The sequence below is a fragment of the Heterodontus francisci genome, chromosome 7, assembly GCF_036365525.1.
Source record: "Heterodontus francisci isolate sHetFra1 chromosome 7, sHetFra1.hap1, whole genome shotgun sequence".
In the NCBI taxonomy this organism is placed as follows: domain Eukaryota; kingdom Metazoa; phylum Chordata; class Chondrichthyes; order Heterodontiformes; family Heterodontidae; genus Heterodontus; species Heterodontus francisci.
Window position 1 is genome coordinate 103,737,712 of NC_090377.1, and position 16,832 is coordinate 103,754,543.

The 16,832-nt window shown below is 43.7% G+C and overlaps 1 protein-coding gene across 1 annotated transcript; it reads right to left on the reverse strand.

Annotated features, from left to right (window-relative positions):
* Positions 1-1,016: 1,016 nt before the first annotated feature.
* On the reverse strand, positions 1,017-13,629 carry LOC137372211 (gamma-crystallin S-1-like). Its single transcript, XM_068035834.1, has 3 exons — positions 13,609-13,629; positions 3,494-3,736; positions 1,017-1,292 (listed from the first exon to the last, which is right to left on the reverse strand). The coding sequence occupies exons 1-3, from the start codon at positions 13,627-13,629 to the stop codon at positions 1,017-1,019; spliced, it is 540 nt and encodes a 179-aa protein (XP_067891935.1).
* Between the last annotated feature and the right edge of the window lie 3,203 nt (positions 13,630-16,832).

The window sequence follows — 16,832 nt, forward strand, 5'->3', positions numbered from 1 at the left end:
CGTGCTTTCTTATTGTTAAGGTAATTATGTAATCACTGTGTTTTATGTAACCAACTATTCAATCAAATGTATTTCAAGTCAAATTACAGCATAAAATATTGGGCTGGATTTTGTGGAGAAGGCGGGGCTCCCAGCGCTAGGCCAAGACGACGGGGGAAGATAGCCCCATCTCAGCCTTTTCATGACCCCCCCCCCCCACCCCTAGGTGTTTTGAAGGTTAAGTGTCCCGTGCCGGTATCCCTGTCCATTTAAAGACGGGGATCCCGCCTCCAAGAGCTGCCAGCCAATCACAGGCCTGGCAGCTCAGCCGTATTGACAGCACTACCACAAGCGGTGGCCACTGCCAGCATTGCAGAGGCCTTGGACCCAGGCCCAGCGCTGGAACCCCGCACCTCAGGTAAGTGAGGTGGAGTTGCTGGGGCCAGTCCGAAAGGCCCCGGCGAGGACAGTTGGGTGGGTGGTCGTAAAGCCCAGGGGGAGGGGGGTCCTGGGAGGTGCATTGTTTCCTGGCTGGGGCTCTTTGTGGGCCACAGATTGCCCACAGAGGAGGGACCACCCCCCCCCAAGCCCACGGGTAGGGTGCCTCCTTTTACGAGGTGTCCTCCCAGCATGGCGGAGGCACCCCCCCTCCCCACCCCCCCACCACCGCAGGTTAGCCCAGTGGCAGCAGGAAGCGGCCCTTAAGTGGCTATTAATAGGCCACTTAATGGCCTCAATTGGACTTTAGACACAAAGGCCATTGTCAGCCTATCCCGCCCCCGACAAGGTCACTTGGCGACGAGGTGGAGACGGGCCCTGGCCCCTTGCCACCCATCGTGATTCTGTGGGCCCCCTCAGCTCCAACCTCGCCTCCAATCCAGCCAAATAGCTTTTAGTTTAATCACCCTTATGTAATTATTGTCTGACATAATTCTATGAGAATCAGAAAAAATACTAAAGATGATAATGCAATGTAACATATTTTATTCTGCTCAGCAATGTTTGAGTAAAATAATATTCAGCTTTTCAAAAACAATTTAGAAATCTTTCATGCGCCTGAAAGATCCAATAGTTGAACAGGAGCCACCCCAGTCACTGTATCTCTTGTATTCACCGGGTCTCATGAAGTACTGTCGGCCTCTGTAGTTGGGATGTTCATAGAAGATCCAGTAACCGTCCATCACATTGCAGGAGTGAATGTCACGGTAACGGAAACGATCATAGACAGATGGACAGTCATCCTGGAATTCCATCATCTGTCCTCCAAAGTCAGGCCTTTCATAAATCCTCATTCTGTAGGAATCACCTCTGTACTGTAATAGAAATATCAGTGGTATTGCTGTTAACGTAGTTGCAACAAGGCAACACAAGATTATAATAAAATCAAGCAAAGTTATTAATCATTAAAGCAAGTCATAAACAGTCTATTAAAATATTTGGAACTTTTTGATCGAGTTAGGTCATTGTAATTCCCTTACTGTTGTTGGGTTCTTTTATACCCAATGTAACTTTAAAGTGAACGTTGGAACAGATTTTAGGCAGTTTGCAGGAGCTGTATTTTCATAAGGGCAGTAACTGAGAGATACTTCAGCCAAGGTTTCAGTGAATTCTCTCATTCTGGATTTTAGATCTTTCTTTTCTCTTTAGCATTAAAGGAACATGCCACCAATACTTAGCAAAAGGGATGACTGAGGTATCCATGCTTTTTGTATGTGTGGGCAATTAACGTGATAATTGTGGATTCTCGTGGACCAGATATAAGGCTTAAATCATTGTTCTTCTTATTTTAATTTATATCTCAAGTCACTGATACTAACAGATCATGAAGTTCCAACTGAAGATTATCTACCAGGGAGCGAACAGTAAGAAGAATGATCATTTGGAAACTCTAGGCCTGCAAAATTCAAACAGGACGAGCCTGAGAGTAAGAAAAGTAAGCACAAATAGAACCGTTGTCTGGGTTTTGTGGGCCATGCTGTCAGAGCACTCTTGGTACAAAGAGCCCATAGGTCACAGGTGGGAAACCCTGGGTTAACCAGTCTACCTGGGGCAAGGAGAAGGATGTGGTTGTTGGAGGCCAATCATCTCGGTCCCAGGACATCACTGCAGGAGTTCCTCAGAGTAGTGACCTAGGCCCAACCATCTTCAGCTGCTTCATCAATGACTTTCCCTCCACCATAAGGTCAGAAGTGGCGATGTTCACTGATGATTGCACAATGTTCAGCACCATTTGTGACTCCTCAGATACTGTAACAGCCTGTGTCCATATGCAGCAAGACCTGGACAACATCCAGGCTTGGGTTGATAAGTGCCAAGAAACATTTGCGCCACACAAGTGCCAAGCAATGATCATCTCGAACAAGAGAGAATCTAACCATCTCCCCACACCGTTCAATGGTTTTACCCTCACTGAATCCCCCACTATCAACATCCTGGGGGTTACCATTGACCAGAAACTGAACTGAACTGGACCAGCACAGTTGTGGCTATAAGAGCAGGTCAGAGGCTGGGAATTCTGCGGTGAGTAACTCACTTCCTGTCTCCCCAATGCCTGCCCACCATCCACAAGGCACAAGTCAGGAGTGTGATGGAATACTCTCCACTTGTCTGGATGGATGCAGCTCCAACAACACTCAAGAAGCGCAGCACCATCCAGAACAAAGCAGCCCGCTTGACTGACACCCCATCCCCCATCTTCAAAATTCACTCCCTCCACCACCAACACACAGTGGCAGCAGCGTGTACCATCTACAGAATGCACTGCAGCAACTCGCTAAGGCTCCTTCGACAGCACCTTCCAAACTGATACCTTTACTACCTAGAAGGACAAGGGCAGCAGATGCTTGGGAAAACCACCACCTGCAAGTTCCTCTGCAAGCCACACACCATCCTTCATGCAGTTCCTTCACTGGGTCAAAATTCTGGAACTCCCTTCCTAACCCACATTGTGTACCTACACCCCAAGGACAGCAGCAGTTCAAGAAGGTGGCTCAACACCACCTTCTCAAGGGCAATTAGGGATGGGCAATAAATGCTGGCCTAGCCAGCGATGCCCACATCCCACGAACGAATTTTAAAAAAGGATTTTGCTCCACTACATCATTCTCCCCTTGTATCAGTGACAGGGATAAATAAACCAGAACAACTACAGTTGAACTGTGACTGAGCAGCATGCTTGTAAGCAGACACTACGATATTAATCATGATTTCAAGACCTTCTCTTACTATGATTGTTCAGAGTGTTATAACATTCTCTATTCTCCCACCTTAGATGTAATCATGTGATGCAGCAATGATTTAAAGTTAACTTTTAATGTAATATGTTAATTCATCTTCAAAGGCATAAATTGTCACTACCCTGTTAAGTAAAAGATTACTCATTGAAAAAATGAAGGAATTGGAATGAACCTGTATTAAAAAGACAGCAGCTAACAAAAATCTATTGATGGCTCAACAATATAAATCATACAAGAAAATGATTTACATCTGGCATGACCAGAAAGCTGTAACTTACATATGGGTAGGTGCGACATGACCTGATATTGTCATTGAATCCCATCCAGCGCTGGTAGTCAGGATATTCTCCCCTGCTCAGAACATACTGGTATCCCATGTAATTGGGTCTCTCGTACACCACCCACCAGTCACTATCAACACGGATGGAGTTACAGCGGCTGAAGTAAGGGGACAGGTCGCCACAGTCAGTACTGCACTCATAGTGCCGACCCTGGAAATTCTTGTCCTCGTAAAAGATGATCTGAGAAATTAAAAAAACAGAAATTAACTAATGGTTTAAGCAGTTTCAAGTTATTATAAAATAGTTAATATAATATGCAAAATACATTGGGAAGCCCAACCTTTCCCATTTTGACTTCGCTGTTGGATTCAACTGAGTGGATGTGCTATTGCTTCATACAGCTTGGTATTTATATGCTATACTGAAAGGCCATGGTAGAGAATACCTTTGTTATTTTAATGAGAGAACTGTATTTCAGCAAAAACAGAACAAAGGCATGACATATACATTGTAGAGAAACAGCAGCATTCATACGAACAAATATCATTCATTCTTTTCATTTTGCCTTCATTCACTTTTATTGTTCTGTGACAAAAAGAAAATTAGAGGATGAGATTCCACAGAGCTTTTAAGAGCTGATGTTATCCAAAACACACATGTTTCATTTCCAGCTTTGCTGAGTCGAATGAAAGCATTTTAATGTTTTTCTTACACTTACAACACTTATAATTATAACATTTCTCGTTAAAAACTGTCCTGATTTTTTTAATCGTTGGTTTATTACTAAATATAGCTTATAAAAACCGGATTGAATTTTCATTGTTATTTATAATCTATATTCATACCACGTAAATGGTGATGAAGTAATTGCTGATGGGTTATTTTTCTGTTAGTGTTATTTTCATCATTGCATTCTGCTTAGGCTAGGAATGTTGTATTCAAATTTCTTCAAATTCAGAAATTGTTTAATTACAGAAAATTATATTTAACTGATCAGCTAAAAATTTTGATTAAAATGCTAACATTATCAGAAAATAAACCAAGGTCTTAAATTTACATCATTATTAAATTTTTATTTTAAATAATTATTTTAAAATGTATGGGCACATAATGAATTTCAATTAGTTCAATACAATTCTAATTACATATATAATTGCATATATGGATTCAGTTAAATCTTTGTATCTAGCATATTGTAAATAAGTAGGACAAAAATATTTCAGAATTATAGGGCAGAATCTTCCAGGCCTCTGTCAGGGGGCTCACCTGGACAATCTTCCCCAATGCGACCAATTAGCCGCCTCTGGGTCCACTGTCCAATTAAAGACGGGCAGATCCCTGAGGCTGCAGGCCCAATCAGTGGGTTTCCATCTTGAGGCAACCACTGAAAAGGTACTAAGTTCAATTGAATAAACAGCGGCTACAGCTGCGAGGTCACCCCTATGGAGGGAAAACCCCTTCACGGGATGGCCAGCAGCAGCAACTGTGGTCTGCTAATAACTGCACCTCTGGTGGGGGTGCTGGGAAGGGGCGGGGATTAAAACAGGAGGCCTCACGGGCACATGCTTGGCTTGGCCCTCAGTGAGGCGCCTGTCCGCTGCCTGGAAGATCCCAGCGGCATGCCCAGTCAGCCCACAAACAGGCGGGTAGCATCTGCAGATGCTGACCCATCTCAGGAAAGATTGTACAGAGGTAGAAATGCGTCGGGCTGCTGACAGGAGACGGATTTCTCAGAAATTCCTCCCGGTCGTGCCTTGAAGTCCGCCCCTGCGTGACCAGGAATATTCCACCCGTAGCAGGCAGTGCTTAGTGATAACTGCTCCCTAAATTCCTTTTATCATTGGGAACATCTATATTCTTAGAAAATTAATTCTCCACATGCTGCAGAAGTTTAGAATCGATCTCAGAGCTCACATTTGGGAAGGCAAGGAAAGGATCCACACAATCAGTGGAAAGACACAGAAATGTGTAGATGAACAGAGAGAGGATTCAAATACATTTTTAAATTAACAAATCAAGCAGTTATGGCCTTTTCTGTCCCATCGAATTATAGGACTACTAAAAACGTACTGAGTCATTTCTGAATTCTGCAACTAATTGTTGAAATGTCCAGGCAGTTAAACATGTTTTGGATGGACACTAAATCCAATGATTTATCGTCAAAGTGCACAATGGATTTAGCATTTCTAGTCTGATACTTCTGGCAATAAGTAGAAACAACCTCACCTCCAAAATTCGCCTTCAACATAAGTCAATGTTTCTTCATTGTTGTCGAGTCAACATGATGGAATTCTCCACCTTCCCCCACCATCATGACTATTATTAATACAAAGGCTGAATTGGCTCATGGAAAAAGTGTACCAACACTTTCTCATGGCAACGAAGGGATGGCAATAAATGCAGCAATAACATTATCACCGTCTTCTTGAGAACAAATAGAAATCAATTAAGCATTGTTTTATTTAGTTTTGATTTCTCAAATACAGCAGGAAGCTGGAAGACAAAGCTGCCTTTCCTCTGTCCCAGCAATGCATTTCAACCAAAACCTGGAAGAGCAACAACAAAAACAGAAAATGCTGGAAATACGCAGCAGGTCAGGAGTATCTAGAAGAACAACCCATTTTGAACTAGTATGACATTTTCCCATTCCCACAGCAGTCACCTGTATATTATCTCCAAGCGAGGTTGCCAATGTATCATCAATCAGTACTGAACTAAACGTGGGCCTCTGACCATTAGGAACGAGAACCATCATTTTCCAGTCCTTACTGGATACAGGTGTGGTGCCGGAGAATTGGAGGACTTCTAGCATTGTAACTCTGTTTAAAAAGGGAACTAGGGATAGGCCGAATAATTACAGGCGAGTCAGTAGTGGGTAAATTATTGGAATCAATTCTGAGAGACAGGAAAAATTGTCACTTAGAAAGGCACGGATTAATCAAGGATAGTCAGAATAGATTTGTTAAGGGAAGGTCACGTCTGACTAATTTGATTTAATTTTTTAAGGAAATAACAAAGAGGATTGATGAGGGTAGTGCAGTTGATGTGGTCTACATGGATTTTAGCAAGGCCTTGACAAGGTCAAACATGGCAGACTGGTTAAAAGAAACTTTATGGGATCCAGGGAAATGTAGCAAACTGGATCCAAAATTGGCTCAGTGGCAGGAAACAAAGGACAATTGTTGACGGGTGTTTTTGCGACTGGAGGGCTGTTTCCAGTGGCGTTCCGCAGGGCTCAGTACTGGGTCCCCTGCTACACAGATCGCTACATCTTTGTGGACAGATTTCTTTGAGGTCAATGGTGAGCATCGTTGCTTTGCCACTGACTGCAAAATCCAGCCTATTATTCATGGTACCTGAGATGGGAAGTTGAACATGTAGTTATAGATATTAATTCCGTGCATTTGTACTGTTGATTGGCCGTTACTGAAAGGGAATGGATCATCAAAGTGAAACATTATACTGTGTAAATTTTATAGCTCATTTTTCAGTTATATATCAGTTAATTTAGTCTAGCATGCTTTGAATAATATTCTCTACAGATGATCCATAGTTTCATTTTTGGATAGGTCAAAACAGCAAGATAGCCCACGTTGGGAAATTGTGATTATGACATAATATTAGCTAGAGATAACTCCCAATTGCATCAATTTAACTTCAGATTCTGATAATGCTGCTAAATAAGTCACTTACAAATTTCAGGGCTGAAAGATCCTGATTTTAATTAATCATTGTCTCAGAGCTTTGAGACAATAGTCTAGTCCTGTTTTTTTTTAAGATTGAGGGAGGAATGAGAATAGTTGAGTATGTAACACAAAGCACAAGCATAAACTCTCAAGGTGCTTAGTGTGTGTTAAATAACAAGTTACTTTATTGCCATGCTGAGGGAAGAGTCAATGGAGTGAATTTTCACTTTTACCGCTGGATCGGCTGCCTGTTCCAATACAGCTTAAAACTGCCAAAAGGCTGAAAAGTGCCTTCTAAATCCCTGGGTACAGTTGCATAGAGGCCTGGACTAATAGTCAAATCCCATTACAGCAGTTTTAGAATTTGTATTCAGTTTTTAAAAATCTAGAAATACAAGTCTGGTGCCAGTAATAGTGGCCATGAAGCAATCAGATTATCATAAAAATCCAATTGGTTAACCAATGTTCTTCAGGGAAGAAAACTTGCCATCTTTATCTGGTCAGGTCTATATGCGTCTCCAGTCCCACATCAATGTGGTTGACTCTTAACTACCCTCTGAAGCAGTCTAGTAAACCATTATGAAGAATACTACATGGACTGCAGTGTTTCTAGAAGGCAGCTCACCACCACCTTCTCAGGGAAACTAGAGATGGGCTAGCAATGCTGGCACCTACAGCCTAAAAATGAATTTTGAAAGAAATCCCTGTACAAGACAGAATGGCATTTGATTGAAAGGAGCAAACCCAACATAAGTTCCAGCTCTCATAAATAGTGTCTGCATTGTTGTTCCACTGATCTGCTACTGACTCGGGCGTGAGGAAAGGGGGAATTCCTCTAGTCCCTGGCCTCAATTGAGTTATAATTGCTTGCATACATGCCTTCCAACTATGTGATCATAGTTTAAGTTAAATCATCTGTTTCCATTTACATCATTTAGACCTCTCAGCATCTTTAAGAACGTCAGCAAAATCTTCTTAATTTTCCTTTCTCCAATGAAAACAATTTACTTTCTGAGACCCTGGTTCACATGAGTACAGGGTCCTGAATTAACCAATAATTGACTAGCATAAAGATGTGTCTTAAACATTAAACATTTAATTACTTTAGTACAACTGCTTGATGTATATATGAAAAGTGATGAGAGATGCTTGTCTTGCTTTCTGAGGTAAAATCAGAGAAGAAGAAAAAATCAGGCCATTGTTATAATTAAGGAGAGAATCATTAGGAGTGCAATATTTGATTGCTTGGATAGAGAGAGACATATTAGGGACATTCTTGATATAAAGGTTATGTCTTGCAAATCTGATTGTAGTTTTTGAAGAAGTCACAAAGATGGTGAATGAAGGAAGCCCAGTAGATATTGTCTATTTATAAGTTCCAAGAAGCGTTTGAGAAGTGACCACACAAGATGCTTCTCTAGAAGATTGAAGCCTCTGGTATTTGTAGTAATATATTGAGTTGGATTGTGAAGTGGCTGGAAGGAGGTGGGCAAAAATTAATTATAAATGGAGTTGGAGCTGTTTGGAGAAAGGTCACCAGTGGTATCCCACAGGGATTGGTGTTAGGACCGTTGCTATTTACTATTTTATTAATGATCTAGATGTTGGTGATGGGGGCATGATCTGCAAATTTTCAGATGGTACTAAGATCTGTGTGAGTGTTAGGACAGTAGACAATGTTTGACGCCTTCAGTCGGATCTTAATGTGCTGCAGGATTGGACTCCTGACTGGCAAATGATGTCTAATTTGGAAAAATGCAGTGTTATGCATGTTTGTAGGGTGATTGCTTCAGGGAAGAGCATTAAAGAAGGTGCAGAAAGAAAGAGATTTAGGCATTCTAGTGCATACATCTCTATAGGTACATGAGCAATGCTGTGAAGCAATAGTTAGCTCGAGTAGGATACTGGAATGCATTCATCAGACAAGTGCTTACAAGAATAGGCAGAGGGGAAAAAAATTGGATAAGGCTCAACAACAGGTGCGGGAATCACGATGTGCAATTAATCCGTGCCCGTTTGTATCAATGGCAGCAGATAAACTTTGTGCCATGCTTGGAAGGGTGCTAATGCAGACATGTCACTTGTGTGCCAGAAGAATGCAGACGGGATACTCTGAAGTCCCTCGGCGTCTAATGCTGATTTGGCATCCAACTTGCCATTTAGAACCTTGCAGGTCCTGTTAATGTCCTCTTTTAAACGGTCTCAGTTCAACCTGTGTTTAGCTGCACAAGGGACCCCCTCCCCCCACCCCACTTACTGTTATTTAAAGGGATCAGCATGGGACTTTCAGGTGAGGCTCCTTTGATTTGCTGCTGCAGAGGCAATGGATGTACTGTGCATCATGCTGCGGAAGGAGTTCTGAAAAGTTGTTAATGTCAGAAGGAAAGACTGGACTTTTCCAAGGAACTCAGTGGAGTTTGAAGCCTTTCAGCAGAAAGCCTGCTATTGCGCATGGATGCGAAAGTTTGAGGCCCTCTTGGACTGCAGCATGACAGGGAAATGGAGCATAGGCAACAGAGGGAAAAGGAGGAGGGCTCTAAATAGAAGGCCATACCCACACCAGGGAGCACTTCTCCTACCTTCACCTCAGCCAGGAGCAGTGTCTTAAGGTGGCTACATTTCACCAAGGAGGTGGTCACGGAACTGTATCGCATCCTCCAACTGTACCTGCAGCCGCACAGTAGTGTGAGGGCGGTATTGCCAGTGGCCATGGAGATTACCGTCGGCCACAATTTCTATGTCTCAAAATCTTTCCTGGCTGGAGCTGGCGACATCACCAACATCTCACAGTTCACCATGCATCGCTGCATCAGCGGGGTAACAGAGGCCGTGTATGCCAGGATGGGGGACTTTATAGTTTTCTCTCTAACCAGAGAGAAGCAGGAGGAGTGGGCATGTGGCTTTGCCAGGATAGCGGAATTCCCAATGGTGCAGGGAGCCATCCACTCTGCAGGTGCCATCACAGCAGGAATATGTACCAAACCAGAAGGGGTTCTGCTCCCTTACTGTCCAGTTGGTGTGTGACCATGCATTGAGCGTCATGTCGGTGAATGCCCGTTATCCTGGCAGCAACCACAATGCTTTCATTTTATGTAAGTCGGTTATTCCAACCATATTTGAGCCAGAGGCTGACTGTTTGGTGAGAAGTGGAAACCTCTCTACACTTGGCTCATGACTCCCTTCCAACACCCGACTGCAAATGACTAATAGCATTCAATGAGAGTCATGATGCCACCAGGAGTGTTGTGGAGCAAACCATTGGCATTCTGAAACAACACTCTGCTACCTCAACTGCTCCAGGGAGCCCTACAATACATGCCAGAGCACATCTCCAAATAGTGGTCTGCTGCATGCTATACAATCTCGCTCTCACAAGGGCACAGACCTTACCCCCAAACCTTCAGTGAGCATCTTGGGAGAAACCCAAAATACATAATTGATACAGATTCAACATGTGGCAGAATAGTCTATCAGGTGGGTAAGTTAGAATTACCCCTACTATACCTGTATGAGGCGCCAGGTAGATGAATGGTAGGTTAGGTGTCAGTGAACAGTGATGTTTATTCTTTGATACAGGAGGAGGATGAGGAAGAGGAGGAAGGGAGGAGGCATCCAGGATACCATCACTTCAGACGGGCTGTCCTTGAGTGGCTACTCAGACTCCGGTTCCCCAAAAAAGCATCCCCACATCAATGCTGCTCCACAATTCCCCACCTTTCCTTCCCTCTGATATGGACCATCACAGTATTGTCTTGGTCAAAATCCAAAAATAAAACACAACACAAAAAATAAAATCCATAACAACTTTGTCCAAGAACACATCTGTTACAGATAGGCGATAAGGGGTGTGGGTGGTTCCCATTGTTCACCCCTCAACTGACCGCAATCATGTTTTTAAAATGATGAGCGAGCCCCTGAATGTTTTACTTGCCAAATAAACAGACAGTGACAAGTTTTCTTGTAGGTTTAAAATAGAAGATTAACTATTTATTAAACAATATGCATTCCCTGAAATGTTTGCAACACCACTCACGCATGCATTCACTCTCACATGCACTCTTAAGAGAAGATAGATAGAAGGTGAAGGGTAAGAGTTCAAGGTGTGGTAGGTGTCCATGGTTTATGGTAAACATGTTGAATCTTCTAAGTAGGACTGTCTCTTTCAAAGATGCAGGTCTGGAAGTTTGTAGTCTTGAACTTGTTGAAGCATTGTAGATTTCTGGTGGTTAAGATTTCAGACTGGAGGCAGCAGTCACTTTCAGTTCTCTGCTGCACCAAGTTAAAGTGCAGAATTAGCAGCAGGGCTTCTTCTTGTTTAGGCTGGATCTTTCCACGGCCCTTGGCTGGACTGCTTTTCTGTGATGTTGCTGTGATCTCTCTCTCTCTCTACAGAAGGTTACCTTTTAAGGCCAAAATTTATCACATTAGCATTTTTTGTTCTTTGACACTTGGCCTTCTCCCCTGGTGTGATCACACAATGGACCAGGATGTGGAATCCATAGCTATCTGTTAATGTCTAGATGAGTATCACTCTGTTATGATGTGTCTACTTTATAGTTTCTTTCGTCTCAGAAGAAATCCATTCAATTTAGGAATGTCTGTTGATGGTTTCAGGATGGATGTAGTCTACTCCGCTTAGTCTGGAATATATCCTTTTGTCCTTTCGAGACAGTGGGGCAATGTTTGCACACATAGGCCATGTCATCTGATCCTTGACGGCCATTTTGCAACACTTTGTTCACTTTTTTAAATAGGGAAATCAATTTCAAAGAGTCCACATTGATTAAAATTTGTATTTTAAAAGTAGGAATATGATATGTCTTTACTGGGCATGACACATCCAATAATACATCAAAAATAGAAATATTCACCCTTGTGCATTTCTTTAATGCCTGTATTGCAGGAGCCTTTGCCTGCCCAGTGGCTGCAGCATGGCCGGTGGAAGGTTGCTGACTTTCAATGGGAAAGCTTGCAGATGGCAGATTGCAGTACCCCCTCGAGTAGCTCTGGACCTTGAGGGCTTGACTTCCACCACCTCAGCAGGCATGGCAGCAGTCTGAAAGGTATCAGTTGGGTCAGTGGTGAAGTGGCAGTGGTTGGAGAACGGATGCTATCATCCTGACAGAGGACAACAGGTTCCTGCATCACGGAGCCACTGCCACTTCCCTGACCGGTGCCTCAACAATCCTAATAATCTACGAGAGGACAGATTGCTGGACTGCCGTGAAAGCCTGCAAACACATTTGAGCACTGGTATCCACAGCGATGATGGCAGCAGTCTAAGCCTACATGGCACCAAGCTGGCTTTGCATGGCAACAAGCAACAAACATTACCTCAGTCTGAGTTTCCACTGCAGCACTGAAATGTTGAGTGGATTCTGCCTATGTTGCAATGGAAACTGAGGCAATAGGCACCAAACACTGTATCATGGCTGGGTTCGCAATTGCTGACATGAGGTTGACTACCACTTTCATGCTGAAAAGGATGGGCTCCAAGCTCTGCGCAAAGTTCTGTGCCAAGTTGGAGCCAGATTCCTCCATGCTCCTCTAACAGTGACAACAAGCCCTGTGCTAGATCTGCCGATACACCAAGCATCTTGGTGTGTATGCCCATCTGCCTTTTCCTATACACTGCCCCACCGAAGTCTTCATTAGAGTCCGATGAAGCAGAATTCATCTGCAACTTCACCCTCCTGGGAGCTGGCACATGAGCTACCCTTTCTACCTGGCCTGGCTGGCATCCATTTATGCCTATTGACTCACCCCCACATGCTGATCCCACCTCTAAGCTTTCCACTATAGTTTGCCACTGTCAGCTCGAGTAATGGTGTTTCTTCATCAGACATGTGCTTGTGCTCGCACCCTTAATCCTAAGGCTGCACTGACTGTCCAGGCAGAAGTTCTTAGGTTTCTGAAAGCATAAATGCAGAAGGGGAGGGTTCAGGTGAGGGTGGAAGGAAAGCAAGAGGTCCATGGCCACACAGTCTGCAGCTTGCATTTCATGTTAGAGAACAGGATTGTGTGAAGCAGGATTTCTAAACGTGCATAAGGCAAGAACGTACCATCATCCTAAATGTGCTCAGCAATGCTAGTTGCAATGGCTTCAGTCATTTTGCAGCACTGTCTCCTCCATAGGGACATAACCTCAGATTATCACTAGAAGAATGAAGGGGGCAGTTGGATGAATTTTTCATACAGAGTTTGAATTATTAAAGCAATCGGGCATGGAGGCAGAGACTATATAGATTTTCAATTTCCCATCTGGCAATGCAGATTAGCCACCCATTATAAAAAACAACCAATTTTCATTTCAATTGAAATCTGGATGGTTCTATTCTGAGTGGCCAATCTTATCCCAGTTTTACACCTAAGCAATGTTGAAAAAACAATGGCATTGACATCATTGAATATAGAATAGAACAGCACAGAAAGAGGCCATTTGGTCATCAAATCTGCATTGGCTTTTCTGAAGAGCAATCCAGTTAGTCCCACTCACCCATCTTTACCCATATCTCAGCAATTTATTCTCGTTCAATGTGTATCTAACTCCCTTTTTGAAGGCAACTATTGAATCTGTATCCACCACCCTATCAGGCAGTGCATTCCAAATCCTAACCACTCGTTGCATAAAAATGTTTTTCCTCATGTCACCTCTGATTTTTTTTTTGTCGATCACCTTGAATCTGTCCCCTTTGGTTATCGACCCTTCAGCCATTGGAAACAGTTTATCTTTATTTACTCTATCTAAACCACTCATGATTTAAACATGTCTGTCAAATCTCCTCTTAGCTTCTCTGCTCTAAGGAGAACAACCCCAGCTTCTAAAATCCATCCACGTAATTGCAATCCCTCATTCCTAGAACCATTAGTAAACCTTTTCTATACCTCTCAAAAGTCTTCATGTCCCTCCTAAGTGTGGTGCCCACAATTGCACACAATACTCCAGCAGCGGCCAAACTAGATTCAGTATAACTTCTTGGCTTTTGAACTCTATGCCTCTATTTATAAAGTCCAGGATCCCATATGCTTTATTAACTGTTTTTTTAACCCGTCCTGCCATCTTTAAAGATGTGCACAAACAACTCCAGGTCTCTCTGTTCTTGCACCTTCTTTAAAATTGTAACATTCAGCATTTATTGTCTCTCCTCATTCTTCCTATCAAACTGCATCACCTCACCTTTTTCTGCATTTGTTCATCTGCTATGTGTCTGCCTATTCCACCAGCCTCCATATGTCTTCTTGAAGTCTATTACTCTTTGTTTACACTTCCAAGTTTTGTGTCTTCTGCACATTTCAAAATCATGCCCTGTACCCCCAAGCCCAAGTCAATAATGTATATCAAAAACACCTGTGGTCCTCGTACTGAACACAGTCGTACTGTGTCACTCCCACTTGTCTGAAAAACAGCCATTCACAACATCTCTCTGCTTTCTATCCCTTAGCCATGCTGCTACTACCATTTTATCACATGTCCTTCAATTTTGCTAACTACCCTAATACGTGGTACATTATCCAATGCCCTTTTGACAATCCATGTACACTGCATCAACTGCCCTGCCTCCATCCACCCTCCCACCACAAATCTCAGTCAAGTTAGTCAAGCATGATTTGCCCTCAACAAATCTGTGCTGGCTCTCCTTTATTAGTCAATGCATGCCCAAGTGTCTGTTAATTTTCTCCCAGATTATTGTTTCTCAAAGCTTCCCCACCACCAACATTAAACCTACTCGCCTGCAATTATTAGGTTTATCCTCCTCGAATATTTTGAACAAGTGTGTAACATATGCAACCCTCCAGCCCTCTGGCATGACCCTGTATCTAAAGATGATTGGAAGATTACAGCCAGCACCTCCGCAATTTCCACCCTTACTTCCCTCAGCAACCTTGGATGTTTCCCAACCTGAACGGGTAACTTATCCACTTTAAGTACTGTTACTTGCAATATCTTTCAGAAAGTGTCAGGTATCTATTTTTCACTTCTGTCCTCACTGATGGCTGTATCTCGTCTGCATATTTTTCAATTTTCAAAGTATCAAAATGCCTTCCATTTGTGGATAATTGGTCACACCCTTACTTTCCTTGCATTGTTGTGTTCTCCATTCCATCATAGCCCAAAGAACATTAGATCTGCTGGTCACATCAAAGTGCTGCAATGCTGTAGCTTCCTATGTGTGCGGGTTAATACATTGATGCATTGACGCATTACATTTTTTCCAATGGTGAAGCATGTCGCTTTTAATGAAGTTTGGCACATCTCCACTGCAGGTTCATGTGCTGTTGTCATAAGAGTCTTTTTTGATCGCAAGCAATGATTAAGACCTCAGGCATATGTGAACATATTTAGAGAATGTATGTTTTCGCCTCCCAATTTTCCTTTTTGAACTGGCTTTTTGTTGACTGTAATGTGCAAATATGAGGTTTTCCCTGATCTCCCTTGCATGTCTTTCCATGACCCTTATATCTATAAAAGGCATTGTTTGCATTGTTGTCCTCCTCCTCACCCTCTTCAGAGCCATCCTCATCTGCGGACTACTGGTGTTCTTTCTGTGCCTCCACCTTCAGAAAATAGCTGTGTCTAATTCCCAGGTTGTGTAATACACAGCAGACAACAATGATTCATGAGACCCTTTCTGGCATGTCATGAAGAGCCCCTCCAGACCAGTCAAGGCAGCATAAGTGCATTTTCAGCATGCCGGTGGTTGTTCGATGATGGCTCTGGTGGAGGTATGAGCAGCATTACATCTCTCTTCAGCAGCACTGAATAACCCGTGTTACTCAGAATCCAGCCATCCTCTTTGGCTTGTTCTTCAAATACTTCAGGCAGCTGTGATTTCCTCAAAATGTATGAGTCATGATAACTCCCTTGGAAACGTTCGCATGCCAGCATTATTTTTCTCCTGTGGTCACAAGCCAGTTATACATTCAAAAATTGGAATCCTTTGTGAATCACAAGGGCTGGATTTTGTGTAGGAGGCAGGACCGAAAAGGCAGGTGAACCCCGCCTCTGCATTTTCGCAGCCCCTCGGAGCAATCCGCTGGCGTTTTTAAATGTAAGTTTCAGAGGTGGGATCCCTGTCCCTATAAAGACGGGGATCCTGCTTCCATGAGCTGTCAGCCAATCAGAAAACTGGCAGCTCAGCAGCGCCACTGGGGAAGCTGGCCACTGCCAGTACTGCAGAGGCCTCAGACCCAGGCCCACCAGCGGAACCCTGGACAAGAGGCAGGTGAGGTGGGGTTGCTGGGGCCAGTCCAGAAGTCTCCACCAAGGCATGGCTAGGGGTTTGTCTTGCAGTCCAAAGGGAGGGGTGATTTGGTTCCTGGTGGGCATCCTCCATGGGTCATAAATTGCCCACGCAGGAGGGACCCCCTCCCCAAGCCCTCAGGGAGGGCACCTCATTTTAGAAGGTATGCTCTGCTCACTGCAGAGGCCCCCTACCTCCCACTCCCCGCCACTGGTAAGATCCAATGGGGGGGGCAAGGAGGCCCCTAACTGGCCATTACTAGGCCACAAGGGCCTCAATTGGCCTCTGGGTGGGAAGGTCCATCATCGGCCTATCCCGCCCCCGAGAAGACCACTGGACGATGGGGGGAGGCAATGGGCCTTCAACCCCCCTGGCCCCTCACCACCTGTCACAATAGTCCGTGCCTCC

Excerpts from the sequence above, each read along its gene's own strand:
- LOC137372211 (XM_068035834.1), bottom strand. The coding sequence starts at position 13,629 with ATGACCAAATGGCCTCTTTCT. Across the intron at positions 3,737-13,608 it reads TGACCAAATGGCCTCTTTCT|ATCATCTTTTACGAGGACAA; the intron begins GTGCTGTTCTAT and ends TTAATTTCTCAG. Across the intron at positions 1,293-3,493 it reads CATGTCGCACCTACCCATAT|TACAGAGGTGATTCCTACAG; the intron begins GTAAGTTACAGC and ends TTTCTATTACAG.